This window comes from Diceros bicornis, chromosome 10 (genome assembly GCF_020826845.1).
Source record: "Diceros bicornis minor isolate mBicDic1 chromosome 10, mDicBic1.mat.cur, whole genome shotgun sequence".
Taxonomy (NCBI): domain Eukaryota; kingdom Metazoa; phylum Chordata; class Mammalia; order Perissodactyla; family Rhinocerotidae; genus Diceros; species Diceros bicornis.
This window is the reverse complement of record NC_080749.1, coordinates 80943049-80970316: the sequence shown is the minus strand read 5'-3', so window position 1 is coordinate 80970316 and position 27268 is coordinate 80943049. Positions and strand designations below refer to the sequence as shown.

The 27268-nt window shown below is 39.4% G+C and overlaps 1 protein-coding gene across 13 annotated transcripts in view; it reads right to left on the bottom strand.

Moving 5' to 3' along the window:
• Positions 1 to 4022: 4022 nt before the first annotated feature.
• Positions 4023 to 27268, bottom strand: part of ABI2 (abl interactor 2) — a 118978-nt gene continuing 95732 nt past the window's right edge. For 9 of the 13 annotated variants that reach the window (XM_058549653.1, XM_058549644.1, XM_058549651.1 and 6 more), the window contains 4 exons: positions 25787 to 25945; positions 17030 to 17116; positions 12971 to 13144; positions 4023 to 5164 (listed from right to left, as the gene is read on the bottom strand). In XM_058549653.1, coding sequence (XP_058405636.1) covers positions 4989 to 5164; positions 12971 to 13144; positions 17030 to 17116; positions 25787 to 25945 — 596 coding nt within the window. In that variant the 3' untranslated portion in view covers positions 4023 to 4988. The remainder of the gene's footprint in view (positions 5165 to 12970; positions 13145 to 17029; positions 17117 to 25786; positions 25946 to 27268) is intronic. The other 4 variants (XM_058549654.1, XM_058549646.1, XM_058549645.1 and 1 more) reach the window with 1 other exon arrangement.

Below are 27268 nucleotides of genomic sequence, written 5' to 3'. Positions count from 1 at the left end.
GCTGTTGATGTTGGGGTCCCAAAAAGACAGGCTGTGCAGTAAGAACAAACTGTGAAGGTAAATAAACTACAGTGTGGTGCATTCAACTGGTTAACCTTTAAGTAATGAACAGACTAGGGAGCTCTGGTCATTAAATACATTAGCAATTAAAAAATGATAACAACTTTTAAGATTTCTTTCTTTAAACAAAGTACAACTAAGTACAAACTAGTACCAAAAGGGATTTGTGTGCTGGACCGCCATGACACAGGATGTGTTCACAAGTCACTTTATCATTTACCAAACTGGAGCACAAAACAGAAGCTCTCCTTTTTATCTATCAAAAGAATTTTATGTATTTTGGGGGAAGTGATCAGAAAAACCTCAGGTTCACTTACAGCAAAAATAAGGATAGAAAATAATTATTTAGAGCAGCTATCTAGAGGGGGAAAAAACTTCACTTTACATATCTGAAATTTTTAAGACTTCGGTCATAAAAAGCAGCGCCTGGTGTAGAGCAACAGGGAAGGATTCTTGCCCACACATTCAACTGACACGCCATCTGAGAAGAGAGGTGATGACCTACGTAAATATATTCACAAGACACCTGGATATACTCTGTAGGATTTTATTTAGGTCAAGTTCTTAGTACACAGCAACAATTAATTCCAAATACGATTTCAAAATTAAAAAGTGAATGTTCCCCGCCCATCTGGAGGTGGTTGAATGGCACACACAAGAAACATGACTGGCAACAGACTGCTCCCTCGCATCTTCCTGCATGGTGTTCCCTCAACTCCTAACATAGCCTCCCTCCGGGAGCTCAAAGTACAACTGGCCAGATCACAAATTGTTTACATTCCTTTTTGTAAACCATTTTGTTAAGAAAAAAGATGCATGGACACAAAATATGATAAAATCTGCTTTTCCATAGATTCTGAAGTTGCAAAAGACATTTCCATTTTAATGTGAAAATAAGCTTTTTGTTTTTTTGTTTTCTTTTTTTACAAAAACCCTCAAGATATTTAGCAAGGATCATCTATACACAGCTAGGCCCTGTCATTTCATTAATCAATTTTTAAAAGAATTATGAGATTCTCAATAAGAAATAGGAACAAAGACCAGCATAAAGTAAAGGTAGGGTCATGCACACAACGCCTCCGCTGAGTCTAAGGCTCTCAAATAAGGCTGCTGGCTGCACCGTGCTCCCGTCAGTGCTCAAATAACACCACCCTTTTGCTCCCTACACCTTACGGAAAAGGCCGTTTGTACTGAGAGTAGTTTTTGAAGGGCTAAAATGAAGATTATGTTCACTAATTAAGGTACACTCCTTAAACAACAGTTTGAATACTCAGATGGTATTATCGAGACATAGCATATCTTTTCAAGTATCTTCCTCAAGACATCAAGTAGAACTCTAAACTCTTAAAGAAACATACGGCACATTCAATAAAGACAGCTGAAGAAAGAGTACCGGGCGTGAAGTCAGGAACTCGACTGTTATTAACCAGCTGTTACCTGAAACATCTAACCTCAGCAGTAAAATGAGACTGAACTAAAATTTCTAAAATCTCATCTAGCTCTAAAATTCTATGTGAAAATCACGTGAGGGAAATCACCTTAACACCAATCAGAAGTTCCTTGCCAAGAGGGTCAGAAGTGAACAGCTGGGACGTGATTCGATCCCCATTCTTTTCAAAGAGTTTTCAGTCACCTGCCAATTCCTCCACCCAAAGCCTTTTCAAAGGGAAACGTGGCCTTCAGGACATGCCATGCTCTCTCCACAGAGGAGAAAAGGTAATAAAAAATAAAAGCACAGTTCTTACTGCAGAAAGGTCACCAGCTACCAGAACACAAAAGGATGAAAGCAAACTACCATCATTTTGATGCCTCTCAAACAGAAAAGTCTTACGTAATCATCTTTAATCAATGTGAGACTGCTAAGGAGCATGGCTACATTACAGACCACTGTAAAGATGCATAAAACATTCTCTCTAGCCGGGTTATAAACAGCAGCAAGAGGATGAAAGAAAACGTCTCCCCCAGTGACAGGGACACAGCCAAAGTAGCAGGTCCTTGCCAACCCTAAGATGGGAACAGCAGGTGTGCCTGAGGGACAAAAAGAGCAAGTGGCCAAAAGATAGAAAATACTGAAGGAGACATCTGAAAAGATTCATATTTATTCCAAACACAGCAGGCTGAACCACTCAGGTCTAGATTTTGACAAGCTGACACTATTTTGGTTTTCGATTTACTGCTGTGGCCATCAGGTCCACAACAACAAGAAAGCATATTTTCACTCATGGCCTTTCCAACAGTAAATACCAAAAAAAAAGGAACAACTCTTAAGTCACTCCTTTTTCTTTAGAAAAAGGGGGAGGACACAAAAGTCAAAAAGAAACACTTGAGGGAAAAAAAACCCCGTCTTCCATTAGATTCCTTCTATCCTGATAAAATGGTTGCTTACTGCTCAGCAGATTTTAGACTTGGATCATCTTTGCCACAATATTATGCAGCATGTAAGACTTCCACTTTCATTTGGAATTCCTACTACCAACCATCTTGTAGTTTATAAAAGATAAATGGGGAAAACTTACAATAAAACAAGAAATACTACCCTCACAGACTACTACTGGCATGCAATCTATGAAATATTACATACATTAAGTCTCCAATTAGTGTAGGCCTGGCCCATCATTACACAGTATCCTTCCAAGACAATATATAGAACCCAAAACTGTACAAAAATTTAAAATATGCAGAAAATCCAAGAGGTGATGTTTTTAAAACAAAAACACACACATCAGTACTAAAGAATACAGGAGAGCTCAGCTGACCCACGGATCCCGTGCCGCAGGTCTTCGGGGGGAAGGGCCTCACCAGGGTCTTCTGCACAGCCCAGTCCAGCAGGGGGCCAGCAGTCCAGGGGAACGCCACCTACTCGCGCAAAGTTGTCTTCTCTGGTTCTGTAGGTGTGAGCTGTGGGAACTACTTGCTGGATTTCAAAATACCCTCTGCCTTATTAATCCACTAAGCTTTCTCAGCAAGCTTTTTAAATAAATAATTGGAACATCTAATTTCGAAACAGTCTTCCTAGCTATACACCAATACTAGGAAGAGCGAATCTATCCAGGTATAGTCTAGGCTGGGTCCATAATGAAGCCAAGGCTCAGAGGACACTCGGCCATTACTCTGAAGGAGAACAGAGAACACAGGATGTCGAGATGACCTAACAAAAGCATGACCTAGAATGTGTACTGGAGGCAAGTAAATGAAATCTAAATTCAAAGTGTTGAAGAAATCTAAAAGCAAAATAGCTAACCTGCAGTGTGTGGGGGAAAACACCCTGCCACTTAAAAAAAGAAAAATTCTTGATAAGGGACATCTGTACCCGGTCTCAGTTAACAGTGATGCAGTTCTGTGCTCAGATAACAGGTCCACAAGTGGAATCTGAACTTGCCACTCCACCACCTGAGTCCCTCCCACGTGCCGCACTGGTCACCTCTCAGTCGCGCTCCTCTGTGCGCACCATCACGCTGAAGCCCACATATGAAACACGTCAGCCGCTGCTCCCCTCTTTCACCAGCTCGGGGAGGACACCTGGCCACACTCTCTTCCGGCCGCGTCCCTGGGCCTGACCAGCCGGTTCATGACCACAGTGTTCACTCGCCGAGCAGCAAGCCCTCCCAGGTTCTTTCAGTATTTCTTATACTGATTACAGAAGTGACAATTAAAGCCACCTGCCTTATAAACACCAAAGAATTTGAAGCTATAATTGTGCAGGTGAAAAAAAATACTTTGTTATTGTTTCCCTCAGTTACATTAATTTTTGTGTGTGTGACTGGGTAAGTATTTGGCCTGATACCACTTACGCCACAACTCGTTGTCTGAGATCTAAGGCTCAAATTCTTACCCAAAGCAGCTACTTCAAAGGCCAATCAGACGAAATCAGGAGAGTACTGCCTGTTTCTGAAGTCAAGGGAGTAAGCAACTCAGCAGCAGCTGACACTGCCATCAGCAGCATTCCGAGAGCACACCAGCCTTGTACTTCAGTGGCTGTCAAGAGACTTCCTGAAAATAACTGCTATCTTCCAAAAAACAATAATGGTTTTCTAAACAGTGAAAGAAGTAAAGAAATAATGGGTCTGACCTCCAGGATCCTACTCCTCAAAACAGCGCCTAAGGCAAGGGGCTAGGACGCTGTGGAGCAGAACGCTCTGCTGACAGGCCACGTCCTCAGACTCTCGGGCCCCTTCCGCACCTGAACCAGGCCACCACACCGCACGGGTCTGCGCACGCCGGGCGCCAGCGGCAGTGCAGCCTCATGCAGCAGCAGCAGCAGGCTGACATCAAGCCGCAACTGTTAACCACCCTCAGCATGTCTGGAGACTCATTTCATCCTCCTCGTGATCCACACACTGAGAAACAGGAAGGGATGCAAGTCAGGCCAGCATTGACTCCTTCGGTGCACTCAAGTGCTGAGAGAATGCAGGATTTACAGTGTTAAAGAACAAATAAGCCATCGGAAACAATTATAAAAATGGTTACGTATGGTCTTAAATACTGGTTCCGTCCTCACAGGGAAGCAGTGTGGGGCCACGAGGCTAACCCTCAGCGCGGGCACTGAAGAACATCCCACACCACAGACCGCAGGAGGAATCCCAAGGGTACACAGTATTCCTGAGAGAGATCCCCGTTTTTTCTGAATCAGTCTTAACCTGATTTGTTTTACATCATTATGCTGTTATACCTCTGACATATTTAGAAATGGTCACCTTATTTCAATCCAAACAGCTCAGCACAGTACAAGTGATGGCAGGAAGATCCATTTGTTCGGACTCGGCTTGCTTTTTTTTGTTTGTTTTAATACTGGGGGATAAACCAAAGAAACGTAAGCAGTTTTGTCATTTGTATCCTTCATTCATTTCACTGGAGGGGAATCCCCAGGGCCTTGTGATAATGTGGGAAGACCTGACTGTTCTGTGAGGGCGACAGGGCCCTGCCGAGCTTTACTCAGAATAATGCATGATAGACTCAACATAATTCCCAGGAAAGAGCCCGGTCACTCCATTCATAACTCCCTCATACCAACCATCGTCATTCTTCTTGATGACATAAATAATGGCTCCTTCCTGAAAGGACAGCTCATCTTCCTTGTCTTTTGTATAATCATAAATTGCCACAACTAGAGGGAAAAAAAATAGGATGTGAAAGAAAAGAATAACATTCCTAGAGAGAAAGAACCAAATAAATGAATATGCATCCCTTCCCAACTCCCACAGCACTTCAAACATAGTGACTTTTTAAACACAGACCAAAAAAATTTTTTTCTAATACCCAGTCTTATACAATGGAATCCCATCTTGGGGAAGTTAGGGTCAAAACAATGTAAATGGCAAAAAATCACATTTAGTCAAACTTACCCTTCAACAGCCTATGGGAAAATACCTCACTGAATGAGACACAATCCCAGAACTGGGAAAGACGCTGTTTCTTCAGTTGAGCTTGTGTTGAAGCACCATATCGTGTAAAAACACACAACTTTAAATGTTAAAATTGTACTACTGCAGTGAGAGGCACTATGAGAGGAGGCAGGTGAGACAGACAGAGGGAAGAGCAGGCTTATGCCTCCTTTCCGGCACTTTCCAGAGCCCTCGCCCGTGCACCGAGTGAGAACAGTGTCCGAACTCTCATGAGTTGTGTGTGGGAACAATGGGAATCTACTATACACGTTCTTTCAAAACACAGGCTGCGTTATCCACCAATTTAACACACCCACAATGACAGACTCAAGTGTTAGAAAACCTGTTAGGATATCTGTAAGCTCTCCTGAGTTTCATTGCTTAAATAACTTGGTAACTGGGGCCTATCAAGGATATCTGGGACAGTCTGGTTCCTAAGTATTACATCTACCTCAATAGTTTAGTTAAATTGGGATACCTTCTAACTTGCTCAAATCCACTTGAAGATTTATCTTTTTTATAAAAGATCCTTTGTACCTTTATTTTACCACTCAGAATTTCACTCAATAAATCTCCATCTACCCTGAGATGGAGTATATATAAGAAGCATATACTGACTGTTAGTTTCTCATGCAACCTTAATCCTCACATAAATAAATAAGAAACAGAAACTAAAACACAGATTTTTGATATAGTGCAACTTGCCCCAGTTAATTTGTGTTTCTGACCTGCTTTAGTAAAAATTAAATGGCTTTCTTAAAATCTGAATATTTGCCATTATAGTGGTCTATTAAGGATGCCAGAAAATACTTTAGAGAGGCCTAGGAAGAGTTTAGTGTGTATCTCTCAAAATATAACCAAACACCTAAACAAATATAATTAAATGACATACGAGTTTAACTATGAGTGTAAGAGAATACAAGATACGTAGAGTATTTCGTATTTCTAGTCAACCTAGTAATTTTTACTTTCTTTTACAGTTGATAATATTCTTGATGCTTACAGAAATGCAAACCCACTGAAAAGTAATTCAGAGGAAAATATCCCCAAGTCTTGTTAATTCTACCCCCTAAACCACTCAAATCCAAACATCATCACAGTCACTGCCTGGTTGGTGCAGCAGTCTGTACACAGGAACACACGTATCTCTGGGGGTACCGGAAGATATTCTCAGCAGTGTGAGTGGCAGATGATTTTGTAGAGACTCTTTCTAGATTCTCCACTTTTATAAATACTGCTTCCTAAAACTGACCTGCTTGAGATGATACCGTCAGTCAGGCATCAGTCATGAATTTCTCATTTCCTGTCCATCCTTCTACTTGACAGAAGTGCACTGCTGCACCATCTTAAAGTGCAGAACAGCTCTGGGTGCCAAAGGGACCATTCAAAACACTGACGTGGTGAGAATTACTCCACCGACGAACCCACGACCTTTTTGCAAGTTCCATTGCTTTTAACAAAATTTAAGAAAGACTTTAATAGAGTTATCAGCTGACACATCACAAAACATGATTTTTAAAGACAGAACATTATTTGATATCTGGCAAATAACTCTGAGGGAGTTAAAAGAATTGAGTGGCAGTGCAATATGACAAACACTTCCATGTACATCTACGTATTTATGTGAAGAAGGTGTCCAGCACCACTGCCTCAGTAGAGGCCCTTGTCTCTTGCTTAGAAAGGTATCCAACCTGATCTTCCCAACTCCTATTTTTTCTTCCTTTCTAATGCACTCTACACTACTATCAGGTATCTTTAAGAAAAAAAAAAAAAAGTTAAAATATAAGTACATGGGAACTTACTAACCTGCCTAAAAATCTTCCACAATTTCCCTCTACCATCAGATTAAAAAAAAGGGCCAGCCCGGTGGCATAGCGGTTAAGTGCGCACGCTCCGCTTCGGTGGCCTGAAGTTTGCAGGTTCGTATCCCGGGCGTGCACCGACGCACCCCTTGCCAGGCCATGCTGTGGCGGCGTCCCATATAAAGTAAAGGAAGATGGGCACGGATGTTAGCCCAGGGCCAGTCTTCCTCAGCAAAAAGAGGAGGATTGGCAGCTGTTAGCTCAGGGCTGATCTTCCTCACACACAAAAAAATCCCAACACCTCACACCCACAGCCTGGCATTCAAAGTTTCCCACCACTAATCACAACTCGCTGCCCCTCCTGTACTCATATCCCCAACTCTCTCCCTAAACCCACCCACGCCTCAAGAGCCAGGCCCTTTCATCCAGAGGGTTCCCTCCACCTGGATGGCCCTTCCTACCCCTCCTCTCTGCCTGAGAAACACCTACTCATCATTCAAGGCACACCACAAATTCCATGTCCTCTGAGAAGCTTTCTGAAATCCCCAGATAGAATTAATGGCACTATTCATTTTCTGACAATCATTAATGGAAAATCCATGCTGATTTTTAGAGATACAAAGATGAACAAGATAAGGGACTGTCACAGTCTTGTGAGGACAGAAATGTCATCTGATAAATTACCACACATTGTTTATACTTCTACCAAGAAGTTATGTCACTGACCCAGAAGAACACGAGAACAGATGGCATGATAGAAGACAGGGATATAAAATGGGCACTGACAAAGAAGTCAAAGTTTGCCAAGAGTTTAACCCTAGTAAACGGTACAGCCAAGTCCCAGGGCCGCCTGGGCTCAGGGTCAGGACAATGGTGAAGAACATGGGCTCTGGAGTTACACCACCTAGTTCAAATCCCAGCCCTACCACTTATCAGTTTATAGAACATACGGAACTCCCCTAAGCTGCTTTTTACTCAACTGTATAATAGGAATCATAATAGTGCTAACACCTCAAAGCACTGTTATATTAAATGGGGCAATGCACATATGATATACCTTTTACATGGTAAACGTTCTATATAAATGTTAGCTGCTTTTATTATCATTAACAACCATTATGATATTTTCTATTATATTCTGTAGTATTATAAATTATTTCTGAACCTCAATTTCCTAGTTTGCAAAAATGGGGAAACTAACTGCCTTACACATGTAATATATATAAGTCTTGCACTATGCCAGGCACATAATAAATACATGAAAATATCTGTTGTCTACCCAAGTTAAATCAAGATACTTACATATAACATTATCTCCACTTGGCTAATATGGGTAGTTATCAAGGGGTAAGATAAACCTTCTCCTATGGCAGTGGTTCTCAACCTTGGGATTATCTGAGGAACTTTAAAAAATGCTAATGCCTGGGTCTCACGTCCACAGATTCTGATTTAATACGTCTGGAGGTACAGACATACTAAACGTTCCCTAGGTGACTCTAATATGCAGGCAGGGTTGAGAACCAGGTCCTAAGGTCTAAGACAGCAAAATGAGTCATTAGGCAACAGCCCGAACAGTCACGCACAAAAAAGCAACCATAAGCTGAACAGAGTTGGTTATTTTCGGTTTTGTTTTGCCAGAAAGAGTAAGGAAGAGCTTATTTGATTTTCATGTTTTCAAAGACTTGAACTTAACAGAGATATACCAAACTTTGAAAAACATCTTAGGGAACAATTCAGGCATATTCTTTTAAATTTTCAAGAATTACTTGGACTGAAAACAAACTTATTTCCTCTCTTACAAATCTCCCCAGAATTTTACAACATGTTCATAGAAGAGATTTTTAGAAAGCAAAACTTTTCATTGTGCTTTTCTCTTAAGGAATAACTGAGCTGGCTTTCCAGAGCTGAAAACTGTCATCACTTTGCCTAGGAGAGTGTTAAAATCAGCTGAGGAGTTTGTAAAGCATGTCAATGTCTACAGCCACAGCCTAGTGTAGTAGTACCTTGGGCTCATTTTTTTTTTTTCTTAAAAACAGCTTTATTAAGGCGTAATTTAGACATAAAATACAATCACTTAAGTGTAGAGTTCAATGAGTTCTGACAAATGTATGCACCTGTATACATGACAAATGTATAACCACACCACAGTCATCCAGAACACGCCCATCATCCCAAGTCTCCTTATGCCCCTATGTAAATTCCCTCACCTGCCAGTCTGGTCCCTGGAAACCACTGATCTAGATTTCATTTAGATGGAATCATAAAGTCGGAGTCTTTTGTGTCTGGATTCTTTTACTAGTATAACACGAAATCCACATTGTTGCTTTTATCAGTAGTTTGTTCCTTTTCATTGCTGAACAGTATTCCATTGAATGTGGATGGATATCCCACAATTAGTTTATCCACACACCAGGTGAAAGACATCTGGGTTGTTCCAGGTTTGGGCTATTATGAATAAAACAGCTATGAACATTCGAATTCAAGTTTTTGTGTGAACAGACATCTTCATTCCTCTGCCAGATCAGCTGGTACATGTATATGTCTAATGTCATAAGAAACTGCCAACTGTCTGCCAACGCGGCTGAAACATATCACATTCTTCCCAGCAACGTGTAAGAGCTCCGGTTCACCACACCATCCAACACTTGGTACTGACAGTGTCTTCAACTGTAGCCACTCCAGAGGGTGTCTAGTGGTATTCAGCTGGGTTCACTGTGGCCTTAATTTGCATTTCCTCAATGACTAATAACACTGAGCATCTTTTTATGTGCTTCTTTGCAATTCATGTATCTATTTGGTGAAGTATATTCACACTTTTTTTCTACAGGTTGTTTGTCTCCTTACTGAGTTATTTTGCAAATACTCTTCCCATATGGCTTGCCTTGTCACTTTCTTAACAGCATCTTTGAAGAAGAAAAGTTTAATGAAATTCAATTTGTCAATTTTTTCTTTTAAGCTTCATGTTTTTCATGTGCTCTCTACAAAATTTTCTTCCTAACTCCAGAACACAAAAATTTTCTCCTATATCTTCCTCCAGAAGTTTTACAGTTAGATCTAAAATATATTTTGAGTTAATTTTTGTGTCTGGTGAAGGGTAGAAGTTCATGTTTTGCATACGGATATCCAATTGTTTCAGCACTATTTGTAGAAAACACTACCCTTTCCCCATTGAATCACCTTGGCACCTCTGTCAAACAATGTGTGTGGATCTTCTGGATTCTATATTCTATTCCATTGATTTATATTTCTATACTTACACCAGCATCACATTGTCCTGAATACTGTAGCTTTCCACCAGAACTCTAAAATCAGGCAGTTCAAATCCTCAACATTAGTCTCCTTTTGTTTTGAAATTGTTTTGACTATACTAGGTCTTTTGCATTTCCATGTTAACTTTTAGAATACCCTTGTCAATTTCTATAAGAATGACTGCTGGAATTTTTATTGGGACTGCATTCAATTTATAGATTAATTTGGGGCAAACTTGTCTCTTAAAAATAATGATCAAAGAACATAATATATCTCTCAATTTGAGACCTTTATTAATTTTTCTTCGTTTCAGTTTTCATCATACTAGTTGCATATATTTTACTAAATTTATCCTTAAGTATTTCATATTTTTGATGTTATTACAAAAGGTATTGTTTCGTAAATTTCAATCTTCAGGGCCGGCCCCATGGCTTAGTGGTTAAGTGCGCGCGCTCCGCGGCTGGCGGCCCGGGTTCGGATCCCGGGCGCTTACCATCGCACCACTTCTCTGGCCATGCTGAGGCCGCATCCCACATACAGCAACTAGAAGGATGTGCAGCTATGACATACAACTATCTACTCGAGCTTTGGGGGAAAAAATAAATAAATAAAAGATTTAAAAAAAAAAAATTTCAATCTTCAACTGTTTGTTGCTAGTATATGAAAATACAATTAATTTTGCACATCAACTTTGTAGCCTGTAATCTTGCTAAGCTCGCTCTTTAGTTCTGCCAGCTTTTTTGTAGATTCCTTAGGATTCTCTACATACAAGATCATATCTTCTGCAAACGAAGAGTATTTGATTTTGTCCCACACACCTGTTGCTCTGTTTTTGGTTTTTGTTTTTTCTCCGTGCCTCATTTTGAACAGTTTCTACTGTCGTATCATTAAGATTGCTGGTTTTTTCTCCTGAAGTGTCACTTCAGATATTGTATTTTTCATCTCCAGAAATTCTATGTGGGTTTCTCTTTCTCTTTTTTCAAAAAATATCTTCGACTTCTCTCTCACGTTTATGTTCTCCTCTACCTTCTTGGACATCTGTGGCATTTAGAATAGCTATATAACATCCTTGTCTGGTAATTCCATCATCTTGGTCATTTCCGGGCCTGTTTCTGTTGACTGCTTGTTTTTTAAGTTATGAGTTACATTTTCCTGCCTTTTTACATGCCTTATAATTTTTGACTGGCTGCTGGTCACTAGACACTGAATCCTACTTTTTGGTGCACTGGATTCTGCTGAATTCTTTGAACAGTGCTGGATTTTGTCCCAGAGCTCAGTGAGTTCACTTGAAATCAGCTGGATGCTTTCAAGGTTTGCATCTGAGCATCTGTCAGGGCAGTCCAGAGCAAACTGTAGTCTCTAAGGGCTAATTTGGCCCCACTACCAAGAGGACACACTTTTGAGGCCTCCTCTCAATGCCTTGAGTTTTATAAGGCCTTTCTACTCTGGCTGGTGTGGGAACATGAACTATTCCCAGGTCTGCTATTTCCAAGAATTTTTCTGCCTGCTCCTTTCTGGCTGTCCTTTCTCGATCTCAGGGAGTCCTTCACACACATGGACAGGTCAGCACTCAGTCGAAGACTCAAGGGGACCCTTCCGCAGATCTCCAGAGCTCTGGTCTCTGTCTGTAGCTACCTCTTCTCCATGGACCCCCAAAACTCTGCTCTCGATCTTCTCTACACAGGGAGACCTCCAGCTTCTGTCTGGGTCCCCCCTCCTTGCACTGTGACCTGGAAACTGCCTCCAGGTAGCAAGCTAGGACAGTCCAGGCTCAGTGTCTGAGTTCCTCTCTCTAGGGTCAGAGTCCATCACTGTCTGTTGTTCAATGTCTGAAAACCACTATTTTTTATATTTTTTTCTGGATTCATAACCCGATTACTGTTGCTCTACCTTGGCCAGAAGTGGAAGTCCAGTGTTTGATTAAAAAAAGCTCCTCAGGTGACTCTAATGTGTGGTCAGGTTTGAAACCCAGTGAGTTAATAGCTTTGATTTTCTTAACAGAAAATGTCCTTCAAGACAGCACACATTTTTCCTGAGCTGATTAGGCTTGATGAGATTTGGAAGCCTATGTCTCAAAAGTGCCTTGTCACAGTTGCTAATATATTAAGAGAAACTTTTCACTAATAGAAATGCCCAATACTACTTTGCAAAGAAACTGAGAAACCATTATTCTTTGGAGGAAAGTTATATGGAGATACTTAAACCAAAATATCTGATATAAGATGCCACAAAAAGAGTGCTTTAAAGTGTAGGGGTAGGAATAACTAATACTTTAGAAAAATTCTCTTTCTGAGGCATTCCAGAAAAACTCTGTCTTTTTTTATTTTTGCCTTACAGAAACCATTCATAAAAACATGCAGGTTGTAAAGGCAAAAACTCTGTCCGTAAAAAATAAACAAGATTCTCTTTGGTACCAGTAAATTTCATTTCTGAGGAGAGGTTTCTTCTCATCCCTCCAGATACCCCTCTGAAACTTACCCTTTTCCAAGTAAGATCTTGGAGCCCAGGGCGGGTCCTCCTCAGCGTAAGGATCACTGTACTCAACCACAGCTGCTTCCTCCTCTTCGTAATCTTCTGGGGGAGGAGGGGGGGGCGGGGATTCATCAAAGACTGGTTCTTCCACAGGTGGTGGTGGTGGTGGTGTATCTGAAACTAAGAATGTATCAAGCTGATAACAAAACTACACATTATGCAAACTTCCGTATTTCCTATCTGAGCTTCTATGTTCATGGAATATAAACCTAGACTTGAAAATAATAATCTTTCAAAGAATGAGTGGGCAAGAGCAGCCTCCTCATCAACCACGATGTTCCCAGTCTCCAAGCTCGACTCTCTCCTCCCCTCGCCTCAGCGCTGACGGAAGCTGCGCAAAGTTGAGCCACAACAGTGACTATGTACTGAGCCTCTGGGAGCTGTCTATGTGAACACATATCCTTCTTTTCAAAGAGATCAGCACAATATACTTTGGCTTTACATTATATCCAAGGAGGAGTCGTTATCAGAAATATTAATAATTTCGACATTTATAACCATATTTAATTTAAAATAAATTAGAATGAGTCTAGTGAATAGATAAATTTTAATAATCAGCTATATTCCTCTCAATGGTTTTTTTAAAATACCATTTTACCAAATTAGTGGAGTGGAAATCACAAACAACTTTGGGTAAGATGTTTGTGCATGTGTATTTTTTTTAATATATACAGAATTTCTACTAATTTATGATCCAGAATTTCTTCAGGCTAAATATCTAAGAGTGATTTAAAATATTTAAAATGTCTCCTTATAGAGATCTGCTTCCACAGCTCAGTTATCAGCATATAGTAATATCTAAAAGATTATCTCCAAACTCAGGGAACTCAAGGCGTTCAAAATGCTTGGTACACACCTGAGCACAGCTCAACAAAGCCCAATTTCAATGAACAGAGTTAATTCTTATTTATGAGGCAGCAGTATTGTCTCTGTGAAATTCTCTGAGCAATCCTGTTTATCTTCTATTTATTATCTAAGCCTACTGATGGAATCAAATGGATTTTATAAGATTCTGGTGCCTGGTGAGGATCTGCCATATCTACATCATACTCTGTCCTATTCTAGTATTCTTCCCATTTGCTGTTCCACTCTGTACTTACCAACTTATCTACTTCATGAACTCCAAAATTTTATTCATTAAAAATAATTCTTTTAGTCCTAATAGGTTGTTTTTAAATAAACAAAAGATATAGATATGTGATTCTAGCATATGTTTTATGACAAATTACATACGGTTGGGGTAAGAATCCATAATACATCCTATTCACATTCATAAGGTAAAGAGATTGACTTGAAACAATTGCACAAAAACACAGATCCAAAGGAACTTTGTCTTTCAAAACAATCAACTTGAGAAATTACACTTTAAAATTACTCAAAGATGCTGCTATTGTTCATTTTTACCTTTTCTTATAACTCCCTCAATCAATTTAATAAGACTAACAGAAGCTACCTTTTTTTAATAACTTTTTTTTTACTGAGGTCATATTGGCTTTTAACATTGTGTAAATTTCAGGTGTACATTATTATATTTCAGCTTCTGTATAGACTGCATCGTGTTCACCACCGACAGTCTAGTTTTCGTGTGTCACCATATACATGTGCCCCTTTATCCCTTTTGCCCTCCCTGGACCCCCTATTCCTCTGGTAACCACTAATCTGTTCTCCTTATCTATGTGTTTATCTTCCACATATGAGTGAAATTATACGCTATTTGTCTTTCCCTGTTATTTCGATAAGCTATCATTTTTTACTTAAAATGTTCCAATTACACAGCTAGCACTTTACAATACATTATTTCATTTAATCTTTACCTTGGGAGGTGGTGTTTTTAATCCTCATTTTATGGATGTGGAAAGCAACTTTCCAAGATTAAGGAGTCCTATGGTAAGTAAATGGAAGGGCAGGAATTTCAACTCCAATGCCTGTTATCTTAAAAGCTACACTACTATGGGATGAGATCAATGCAATAACTTTGAAGTCATGTTTCATTACTATTCATTCAACAAACATCAACTGAAAGCCTACTATGGCTAGCTACTATGCCCAGCACTGGGAATACAGCAATGGGCAAAAGTCACGGAGACACAGACAAGCAAACTTGCATTTATAATTAAGTGTAGTAAGTGCTTTGTCATTACGGAAACATAGCAGTAGACCAAACCTCCCACGTGGGTCAGGAAAGGCCTCCTGAAATCTGAAGAATGAGTGAGAGCTAATAGCCGGGGTGGGATGGGGTAGGGGTGGATATTTCATGACAGATGTAAAGAAAAATAAATAAATACAAAGGTAGGAAAGCAGGAATCCTTCAAAGAACTGACCAGAGTTCAGCAGAAAGAGGTATGAGGAGCTAAAGAGGACCAAGCAGGAAGGCCCTGCAACATGTGAACTCTAGCCAAAGAGGCATTCTAAGAAGAATAACAGGATCACGGCCTACTAGTTAGCCCAGTACAACTGGTTCCACATAATTCCAGACTTCTTCCAAACATCAAACTTAATATAGAGTGAATATCTGCCACCACAGCTCATCTTCAAAATAATGTACTTGAAAGCTATGAAGATAATCTCCTAAGATGAGTATATATCTTTCCAAGGTGAATGTTTTAAAGAGGACAACATTCATTTGAATGTGTAAGTCCTGCTATATCGTTATGTAAAATCAGCCACAGCTCACTTCATCTACAAAGTTTCTTATTTTTATGCATTTTGTAGGTGAGAAGTATATAGGACTATGGAAAGAAATGAGAAAAGATATCCCAAAAGGCAATCACACTGTGATAAACAATGGAGGTGCTCATGGGGTACCTTTCAATAAACAGAAGTAAAATCTACTGACTTCAGAAATTAGCAAATCGAGATGCAAAGGCACCTGGAAGAGACACTGAGCCCTCAGGCCAGGAAGCCTGGAGTATAACCAGTTAAAATACAAGAAAGAAATGTGTCAATAAAGAGGGGGCATTTAGTCAGCGATGGAAGCAAAAAGGAGGAGGGACTGAAGTGCCTGCTATGTGTCAGAGGCTTTTCTAAGTGCTGAGGAAAACAGCCCGAGAGCAAAATAAGCAAAAATCCCTGCTCTCACAGAGCTCACATTCTGGTACCAGCAATGCCATGACCAAAGAGGCAGGAGTCCTAAGAAGCGAGTGCAAATACCTCTATCCCATTGGTGAGGCCATCCCTGTTACAAGGTGCATACACTGGGTACTTCAGCCTGATGACACTAAATCTTTCATTAATGTAATTCCTGAGTTCAGATTCCATGCCCATGATGCAACCTTATAATTGTGATGTGCCTCCTCACATAGACTGCTCACAAGAAGAGAATTCATCTGTCATAAAGACTACACTCACTGGTCTCTGTAACAGCAATTCCTCACTGAATGTTGATACAGGCCTCCTGTTTTGAGGACATCAGTCTCTTGAGCTTTCTTAACGCTTCCCTAGGAAAAGACTCTACGCACCAAAAAAACTTAGTCATCTGATCCTACAGAGCTTAACACCAGACCATAAGCCAACATAAATTCATTGCCAATCTATGAGGTCTCCTGGGAGACAGACTGGCAATTTGGTCCCCTGGGACCTACCATGGTATGGCCATTTTTACACCTGGAATGACAGGACTAGAGAAAGATTCTCAAGTTAGCCACAAAACCCTAAAACTCCAGTAATAAGAAACTAAACTACTACTTGTCTGAGCAACTCACAGAAAAACATGGGATATTTGGTGATTAAAGAGCATCTCCTCAGTTAGACGTGATCTTTCTTTTCTTACGTGTGCCTCATTTTATATTTATTTGTCTTATCTTCACTACCAGATTTTAAGTTGTCTGAAAGTAGAGAACTTCATCTTGATTATTTTATCATCCACACTAACTGCTCATACAGTGACTTGTGCATAAAATTCAAATTTTTGAAGTATCAGCGAATGAATTACTCTTCAGCCAATCATATATAATGACATTTTATGCCTATAATCTGATCTACAGCATAAAGAAGACATAAACTTACTATTTTCTTGGACTCTGGCCACAAATCCCATTAAAGGTAACTGAGGAGTTACCTGTAGGATGGAGGGAGGAGGAGGAGCAAGAGATACTGCAAAAACAAAAAAGGTGTGCAGGATAAGGGGTAAGGGCGAGTTACATTAAAAGGAAAGGATAATACAATAAAACGAACATATAAGGAGGGAAATCACTGTGCATAAACATTTTATAAGCTATCTTAAGGATCCTCTTTTGAAGGATAATTCATTAACACGCAAAACAAAGTATTAGGGGAGTTTTTAGGAAGTTTTAAAAAATTACAACAGGAAGCATTTATCACATACACAAATCTATTCTAACACATAATGGCAAATTTATCTTTTCATTTCAATAACAGTATGTCTTCTCAAAGAAACAATTTCTTCAGATTACCATGAATAATTTGGTTTTCTGGATTTTACCTTGAAGGTTACAAGTTTAAGTATTCGTCAATACAAGAGGAAAAAAACCATTACATCCCAACATCCTAAATTTATACTTTTCATTACTTCATTAACAGGCAAATTAATTGGTTCTTCATTCATTAATTAAACAAAAATATTTACTGACTTCCTACTAAGTAGCAAGCACTCTGCTAGGAGACTAATATCAAAACCATTCTCTGAGAGTCAGGTCTGTGTCATTACAATTTTTCATAGTCCCATTCACACCACCTGCTCCAGCCAGGTACATTTTCTCCCTGACCCTAAAGAAAAATGCCAGCCTCATTCAAATCCTTCTCCTCTCCTCCCCAAGGTGTCTTTCCCTCTACCTCAGACATCTGGTACAGAGCCTAGCACTAGTAAGCCTTCAACAAATGTTTAATGTATGTAAATACATAAATAAACCAGGTTCGTGCCAAATAATTGCCCAAGATTAACTCTACAGTTATAGTGTCCTTCAGAATGGGTGCAAAGTTTGGTATGCTGCTTCTTATAAAGACAGAACACCTTTACTAGCTCCAACTCACAGTTATGACTAATAAAACTAAGAAGATGAGTAAGAGTCATTGCCCTCAAAGAGATCACATTCTCGTTGGGAACAGAAAACAAAATAACAACCTTAACCCAACAATACTTGTAGCAATTCCCTAGAGGAGGTGGTGGTGGTATGGTGTGATGAGGGTGGGGATGGTTCTGAAGAAGGCTACATAGAAATGACCGCCAAGCAGCAACCTGAAGAAAAGGAGCTCAACAAGCAGACAAGCGTTGAGAATGACGAGCTGAGAACCAAGTGAGGGGCAGACGCTCAGAAGCGCAAAATAGTATGACCAGTTCACAGGATCGGAAATGTTTCCATATGGCTAGCATAAGATACCCCAGGGAGAAGGTACAAAACCTGGAAAGGTGAGCGGTGGCTACAAACCAGGGAAGGAAATGTTAGGTGAAAGAGTGTTTAGTGGAAAGAGAATGGACTTGAAAGTCACCCAATTTTATACCTGATTCACCATTCCCTTGCTGTTGGAACAGCAAATTAAATAACTTCTTTGAGCCTAATCCATAAATGTGATAGGAAAAAGAGATAATGTAAAGCAACCTACTTTGAATGGTTGCGAAGATGATAAAAAAGAAAAAGTATGCCGAAAGCCTAACCCAGGGCCTAGCACAAAAACAATCAAGGCAGTTGAAACAGAAGAGGAGAGAACTCAGTAATAGTGTGGAAAGAGGGCTTGGTAACTAAGGGTTCAGCTGGCATAGGAAGGAGAGCAATAGCTGAAGAAGATTCTTAGATTTTTCCCTTCATAGCTGTGAAGGTGGAGGTGCCATTAACCACATTAATCCTGGCAGGTAGTATAGGGAAAGGAACAGGCTGGTGAGTAGGTGGGTCAGAGAGGGAGAATGATCTGACAAATGAAATACATGAAAGTGACAAGCATAAACATGGGAGGCAACTGGAAAGTCTGGATTGAGTTTGTGAGAAAAATCGAGAGGTACAGGATCAGCAGCAATCAGCAGAGAGAGAACAGTTGTGCTGTGGGTCAGTGCAGGGGGAAGACAGATAATGTGTAGACAAGAGTTAAGCAGATCGTCCTAAAGAACACCTAGATTTAAGGGGCAGAGTAGTATAGAAATTGGCACCTTTTTTAGAAAGATACCTTTTGGTTAGGGTTTTCCCTAAAGTCATACTTCTTGGTAGTAAATCCTTAAGTTCTGTGTCTGTCTCCCATTCTCAGAGGCTTGGAACAATTGCTGATATGTTCAAAATACCCTGTGTTTCCAAACTTGGGATAAGAAAAAGGCACAACGAACAGAGACAGTAGCAGAGACAAAGCAGATAAAACCGAGAAACAGCAGTAGACAGCAGCTGGCACTAGGAAAGTAGAGATTAGATGTATGTTCACATCAAATAAGACAAAATGCCCCTCTTCTGTTAGCACCCATCCCAGCTCTGTTAACAGAAAAGTAGAAAATTTCCCACTTCAGTCATTGTTTCTCATTCAAATAAAAAAAAACGACCTGGTACTCAGCTAAAAAAAGAATGATTAGGTGCTTGACTCAGAACAGTCTTTTTGTAGGTAGGCCGAGTTTATAATTATTTTTTTTAAATGAGTATGTTTTATTTCCTCTCTAGTTCTGAAAGTGAAAATCCGAAAACACAGTGGTTTTAAGAAGTCCACCAACAGCAGCCCAGGTAAAAACCAATCCCAGATCTTCTTTAAACAGAATTACTTTATGACAAAACAAGTTAAGATTTTTTTCAAAACCAGTCTAGGGCAAAACTAGTTTTTCAAACTAGGTTTTCAAAACTCAGTTCCAGGGGCCGGCCTGGTGGCGTAGCGATTAAGTGTGCGCGCTCTGCTTTGGCAGCCTGGGGTTCGCAGGTTCGGATCCCAGGCACGCACCAATGCACTGCTTGTCAAGCCATGCTGTGGCGGTGTCCCACTTAAAGTAGAGGAAGATGGGCACGGATGTTAGCCCAGGGCCAGTCTTCCTCAGCAAAAGAGGAGGACTGGCATCAGATGTTAGCTCAGGGCTAATCTTCCTCACCAGAAAAAGAAAAAAACTCAGTTCCAAATAGAGTTTGCAAAGGTTGCGCCAAATTCTACTTTTTTTGCCCAGGGCAAAACTCTTATATGACAGTCCAAATTAATCCAAATACCACAGCATTTTCTTTCTGGACCGTGTCAGATTTCACCTTACTAGAACTCCCGTGAACTGGAACATCCTACTTTAGACTAGATCTAGCTTCCTTAGAGTTGAGTTGAAAATGAACTATTCTTGGAGAATTTCAGTAGGATTTTGATGCAAAGAATGGTTTGCAATATTCAGTTCTAGTCCTAGACATCTCATAAACAGGCAAGAGCAGGAAGTAACGTGTTTTCACTCCTTCAGCTAAGACGATCCCTCACATGACAAGACTCTTTCCCGACAGCCACCAAGAGGTCTCCATACTTAGATCCAGTGGTATTACGTTCACAATACACAACAAGGAAGTTCATGTGAAGAGACAGGCTCACCAAGCGACTGGAGTTTATAGAGAGATCTTAAGTAGAACAAACAGCTTGAAGAACTACAGCTTATGCGCACACAGCAGCATGCAGATACATCAACAGTAAAAGGCTCTGCAAGCAAACCAAACTTAGAGGATGCATCCGTGCTGATGCAACATGCAGACCTTCCAAGCATGACCTTCCTGGTTATTCACAAAATCCTTTGGAGCATAATCTTTGAAGCTTAGTGTTTTAAAATGTCCACTTCAAAGAGTTTTGGAAAAAAATTAGGCTTTTTTAACATCTTATTTTTACAGCTTTATAAATAGAAAATCAGATAAACACTCTAAATACTACTTCTAAAACTATTAAAGAATATCACCGTTAGAGGCCAGATATATGTGATAGCCCATTCAAGTTTACTGCTTATATTTTACATTTCAGTGAGGGAAATAATTTAAGCAATTTACTTTAAGACTGAAATATTTTCTAAACATGGATAGCAACTTAGAACAAGGAGTATTTAAAAGTGAACTTAATTAATCATACTCAGTAAGGGGAGCTTTTTTGATGGAAAAGAGCATGATTACCAAATAATTATCAGTCCTGTAGTCTCAGAGAGGTTAAAAGAATTGGATCATTTTGTTATTCCTTTTCAAGGAAAAAAATCACCATATGATGTTATACCTAGAAAAAGCAGCAAATTAAGACTACAGTTTTAAAAACATAACTTGTGAGAGCCGGCCCTGTGGCTTAGCAGTTAAGTGCGTGCGCTCTGCTACTGGCGGCCCGGGTTCAGATCCTGGGCGCGCACTGGTTCTCCGGCCATGCTGAGGCCGCGTCCCGCATACAGCAACTAGAAGGATGTGCAGCTGTGACATACAACTATCTACTGGGGCTTTGGGGGGAAAATAAATAAATAAATAAAATTATTAAATAAATAAAAAATAAAACCATAACTTGTGTTTAATCAGTGTAAAGGGTCTACTTGGTTTAAGTGGTCACCTGAGAATATACTGAATACTTTTCAATCCTTTCCTTGCTTTTTTGTTCTCCCTGTAGTAAACATCCTCCAACAAACCCTCAAAATTACCTAAAATGAGGATTTGAAAACAGCATCTCGCTACTGCTCTTTATTTTACTTTGCTAGAGCCCCCCATCTGTACTCTTCTGGAGACTTACAGTACTGCTTCTCTTTTGTAATATCACCAACCCAATATCGTTTTTTCACTGTTTCTTTTCAGCTGTTTTTAATAACATTCAGGGGCTAAAGCCTGACATTTTCCCTGTGTAAAACACCATACTCACTCACAAACTCCTCCACCTCATATAACTATATACAGTCACACTTCTTGGAACCAACATTTTACTTTATGAATTAGATTTTTTTTAAGTCTTTGTTGTAAGAAAATACAAGCAGTAAAATATAGGCCTTCTACTAAAGGCCTTAGTACTTAAATACCACATATTGATTCCTAACTACTATGAAATGAATGTCTGTGTCCCCCCAAAATTCATATGTTGCAATCGTAACCCCCAAGGTGATGGTATTAGGAGGTGGGGCCTTTGGGAGGTGATCAGGTCATGAGGGTGGAGCCTCATGAATGGAGTCAGTGTCCTTACAAAAAAGACCCTGGAGAGCTCTCTCTCTTTTTCCGCCACGTGAGGATACAACAAGAAGACAGCAGTCTGCAACCCAGAAGGGGTTCTCACCAGAACTCAAGAATGTCAGCTCCCTGATCTCTGACTTCCAGCCTCCAGAACTGTGAGGAATACATTTCTGTTGTTTATAAGCCACCCAGTCTGTGGTACTTTATTAAAGCAGCCCAAACAGATACTTACCAAACTAGGTTTATGTATATAAATATATATGTACAAATACAAATATGTAGAAAGAGATATATATATTCTTTACCACCAAGGTGCTCCATATTTATATTTAAAGTAAAAACTGTTAACTTGTGGGGCCAGCCCAGTGGCATAGTGGTTGAATTTGTGCTCTCTGCTTTGGTGGCCCAGGGTTCACAGGTTCAAATCCCATGCACGGACCTACGCACCACTCATCAGGCTGTGCCATGGAGGCATCCCATATTCAAAAGAGAGGAAGACTGGCACAGATGTTAGCTTAGGGACAATCTTCCTCAAGCAAAAGGAGGAGGACTGCAACAGATGTTAGCTCAGGGCCAATCTTCCTCACCAGAAAAAAAAAAAAAGGAAAGAAAAAAATTGTTAACTTGTGATTATCCCTATTTGTTTCAATGACCCTCCCTGCTGCTGACAAGAGGAATGAGAAATTGGTATTCCTATTTCTTTGGCTGGATTAGATTAAGAAACAATAAGAACCAAAAAGGTTTCAGTTGTGCTCGAATCAAAGTGTTCCTTTCATTTACTTGTTTCTGAAATAATCTCATTAGAAAATAATTCTTGTGCTACTAGGACGTGGCACTAGACACCAGGTGTTCCATATTTTAATTGCTATGTTATAATGCCCTTTCAAATTCAAACCAGTAACAGTGCTGCTGGATTTACATCTCACAGAAAACCCCAGAATTCATATTTGCATGAATCCCAACCCGTCAGCTTACTTCTTCAGAAGCACATATCCATATCAAGCCTCCAACTGCAAAAAGCAGGCTCATAAAACACACACCTGGGATCATTGTGCTAAATCAGGGAATCAGCTACTTGAGAAAGCACAACAAATTTTCTCATTTTAAATATGAAAAAATAGGGACCACTGTAAGACCAGGGGGAGCAATACAAGAAATTTATATAATATTCAAAGTGAATAAAATTAAGGAGCATCTAACAGCCATAGCACACTGGTTTGCAAAGCCTTAAGTCTTGCAAAAAGAGCTTTTCAAAGAACATGATTTAGTAAAAAAAATTATTTTGTTTAGAAAAAGCACTCTGATTAATAAACTAACAAAGCTAGTCCCCCTCTTTAAACAGTTACCAAATCCCTGGAGAAGAAAGGCAAAATTTAACAGAGAGGAGTAAAGGGGAAAAAAACCAAAAAACTAAATTGCTTAGCACATTACACTGAAGGCTCAACAATCTCCATCACTTGACTTCTGTGAGTGTGAAAAATACTCGCATTAAAATCACTCCATAGAGTAGGATCTTTTCTACTTGAACAGATACTTTCAAGTATGTTAAAATCAGATTTACAAAGAAAGAAGTATTGAAATACATATTTAAAACATTTAAACATGTGCTTAAACAGCCTTCAAATAAATTCCACCAGCAGGGTTCTCCTAAGACCCAAATTTTGGTACGTACATGTAAACAGCATGAAATACCCTTGTATATATTTGCTGAATATCATGTACAGTTGGTCCCAAGCCGTAACAGTGAAGCACCTCTCAGCTCCATATGGAACCAGCCCTTTTTGGACTGAAACCAAAATCTATGTAAGGATAAGGAAGGGCATAAGGGCCATAAGCAATAACTGTCTAGACTTCCAAGAGGGCCAGGGAGAGAGCTTATCTTCAGCAGAACTATGAAACAGGCCATATCTAACAAATAAAATTTAAAAATAAAAAATGCATTTAGATACAAAATAGCACTTGTACAAATATGGCTTTGGAACACATGATTTAAAAGCAGAATGCGGGCCGGCTCAGTGGCACAAGCGGTTAAGTGTGCACGCTCCACTGCAGCGGCCCGGAGTTCGCCAGTTTGGATCCCAGGTGCACACCGATGCACTGCTTGGCAAGCCATGCTGTGGCGGCATCCCATATAAAGTGGAGGAAGATGGGCACGGATGTTAGCCCAGGGCCAGTCTTCCTCAGCAAAAAAAAAAAAAAAAAAAAAAAAAAAAACAGAGGAGGATTGGCACGTTAGCACAGGGCTGATCTCACAAAAAAATAAATAAATAGATAAAATAAAAGCAGAATGTATGAAAAGGCCAGGCATATTTGTGAAAATTAAGCTCAAAACGAGTTAAAAAGAATGGGACAGCCAAAATCAGTAGGTTTGATCAAAGATAGCAGCAAGACAAATATATTTCAACTAAGTATATTTCAACTATTTTTTCAACTAAGAAGTATATTTCAACTACCCAACTGATAATCCCACTACGGTGTACACTGGTTAGACTATAAATATGGCATTTAGTTTACAAGAGAGACCCAGAACAGTGAAGGGGTTTGAATAAAGAAAGAAGGGATTCACTCCACATTCAACAGTTACAGAGCACTATCCCCAGGATACAACTGTATAAGAGACTGACAAGGTCTCAGGCTGTCATGTACCTTACACTACAATATGGACACCCTCCTCCCTGACAAAAGAGGAGACCTGGGAAGGTAAGAGAAAGATTTTTTAAAATCTGAAGGTAGGCAGGATAGTACAACAGAAAGAACATAGATGACCTGAGTTCAAATCCTAACTTGACCACCACCTCAGCCTCAGTTTCCTCACCTGTAGGAATCAAATGAGATAATAAATACAAAAGCATTCTTTAAACTGCATTTGTGTAGAAGGATAAAATTTCTCCTGCAAGACTCCAAAGGATATAACAAAGTTTCACCAAAAGGTAGTAGCCACAGTAGACAGATTTCAGCTCCATAAAATTCAGGGCTTGTCAAAGATGGAATGGGCTGTCCCCTAATACTAGAGATGCTCATACACAGGCTTACTGGCCTTTTGGCAAAAATCCAGAAAAACACAGTAAGCTGACATAGCATGTCCACAGTAGTCAGCAAGTCTAATATTTGCTATTCCCATCTCTGGGAAGAAGTAAAAATAATGATTATGTATAGTACTAAATATGTACCAGATTAATTTTTCCGTATGCATGATGCAACTGAAAGATGATTGTTATATCTGGATATAACAGTTTTCCCATCACAGGTTTGGTATGAGAACTAAATAAGACAGATCAACTGCCCAGCACGAAGAGCTTCAAAAATGCCATTTCCTTTTTCCTTTGCCACTTATAAACTCTGTTCGTGCACACTCAATTTTCATTATTTGCTATTCATAGAGCAAGGATATTTGATTAAATAAGAAGAAAATACTGTTCACCACAATATTATTTTAAAAAGCAAATAATCATTAGCACATAAAAAAAAGATTCTGTTCAGAAAAATTAAGTTCTACAACTTTGTATGGAAACTATGTTTTGATTTTTAAATAAAAGAAGAACTGGAAGATAGAGTATTAGCAATCTTGTGTTCATTCTTTCCTTAATTCAACAAAAAGTACTAACCACCTATCACGAGCTAGTCATTTGTAATTACAGGTTCTTCTCTGTAACTGAAGATTTCTAATTAGGTATGTTCCATAGAATGCAAAAGAAAATCTAACCTGGATTCTGGCTATAAAAAGGTCCTCCGTTCATCTGATTCTGAAGGCTTGTTTGTGAAGTTATGGAAGGAGGGCGTCTATAGGGCAATGAGCCCCCTATAGTTGGGGGAGTATGGCGAGAGGCAGGTCTATTCATGCTGTAGAACTGAACAGGATGACCTGGAAAAGGGACAGAACATAAACGTGTCATTAAAAGAAAATTATCTCAGACAATGAAATACTTTAGGTACAATGCCTGAAGCTGAGTAAGATTATTAAAAATAACAATACTTAGCTAAGTTAATTGCCATCTGACAAACATAGTGCAAGGTGACAGTTACTGCTCAGCTGACATTATATCAAAGTGAACTAGCAGGACAGTAGATAAATAAAATCATGATTATGCTTGAAAAAGCTACATCTACATAGATTACTAACATTATGATTTTATTAAATGAATAATTTGATAGGGTTTCAAAATTATCACAATTAAAATTTATGGTCCACTTCCTCCCCAAAAAACCAGCCACTAAACACTAAAAACTAAACAAGATAAGAGTAACATCTGGGAAAGCAAAAGAAAAAGTGTTTGACACAGTCTTATTCCAAAATAATAAGAACAGTAAATTTAAGGTAGCAAAGCAATCTGCTTAAAGGAAAACATAAAATACTTCAGTAAAAGGTCAAGTGACATAATTCCAAATCAAACCCATCTTTATTCAATTGAAAATATCCATCTCTAAAGCCAGATTATTTGGTCTTAAAATTAGAGTTTAGGAAATTTACAATTAGGAAAAAAAGCTAAGGTACAAAAAGTGAATCAAAATATCTTATTTTTAATATGATCCCTGAACCTGTACATATTTATCAGCAATTTCACTATTTTTCACTCTCTGAGACTATTTCAACAGCTAATGCCAACTAAAGACCCTCTTTCCTAATCCATCCAATTTCCTAATGCAATCCAGTTCCTAAATTTTATCCTGACTCCACCCCCACTCAAAATCATTCAGCTGAGGGCCTACTGTTACATACCAAGCACTAGAAGTGCCCATGAGAGACCATGCCCATGAGAGACCCTGCCCGGGGAGAGGAGGGAAGGAGAGGAGATAAGATAAGGGGAAGAGGAAGGAGGAGGGGAAAGGAAAGGAGAAAGGGTAAGGAAAGAAGGAAGTCAGGAGGAGAGGCACAAAGAAAGAAAATAACACTTGACAATTTTTCATCTTATCCATACTGTAAAATGGTTTTACGTAACTAAAATTGGTCCTCAGGAACTCTATAAATTTATCAAACTTAGACTTCACATGGACTCATATAAAGAATATTATAAAAGCCCTCAAGAGCTGCTAGACCATTTAATCTCCTTATATATGACAATATCAAAACCTAAAAATCAATTCTGTTGTATAAAAATCTTGAGTATTCAAGATTACACATAATCCCGTCAAGTCTCTGTAACCATGATAAAAATGTAAAAACATAAACTAATAAGGGTACATTTTA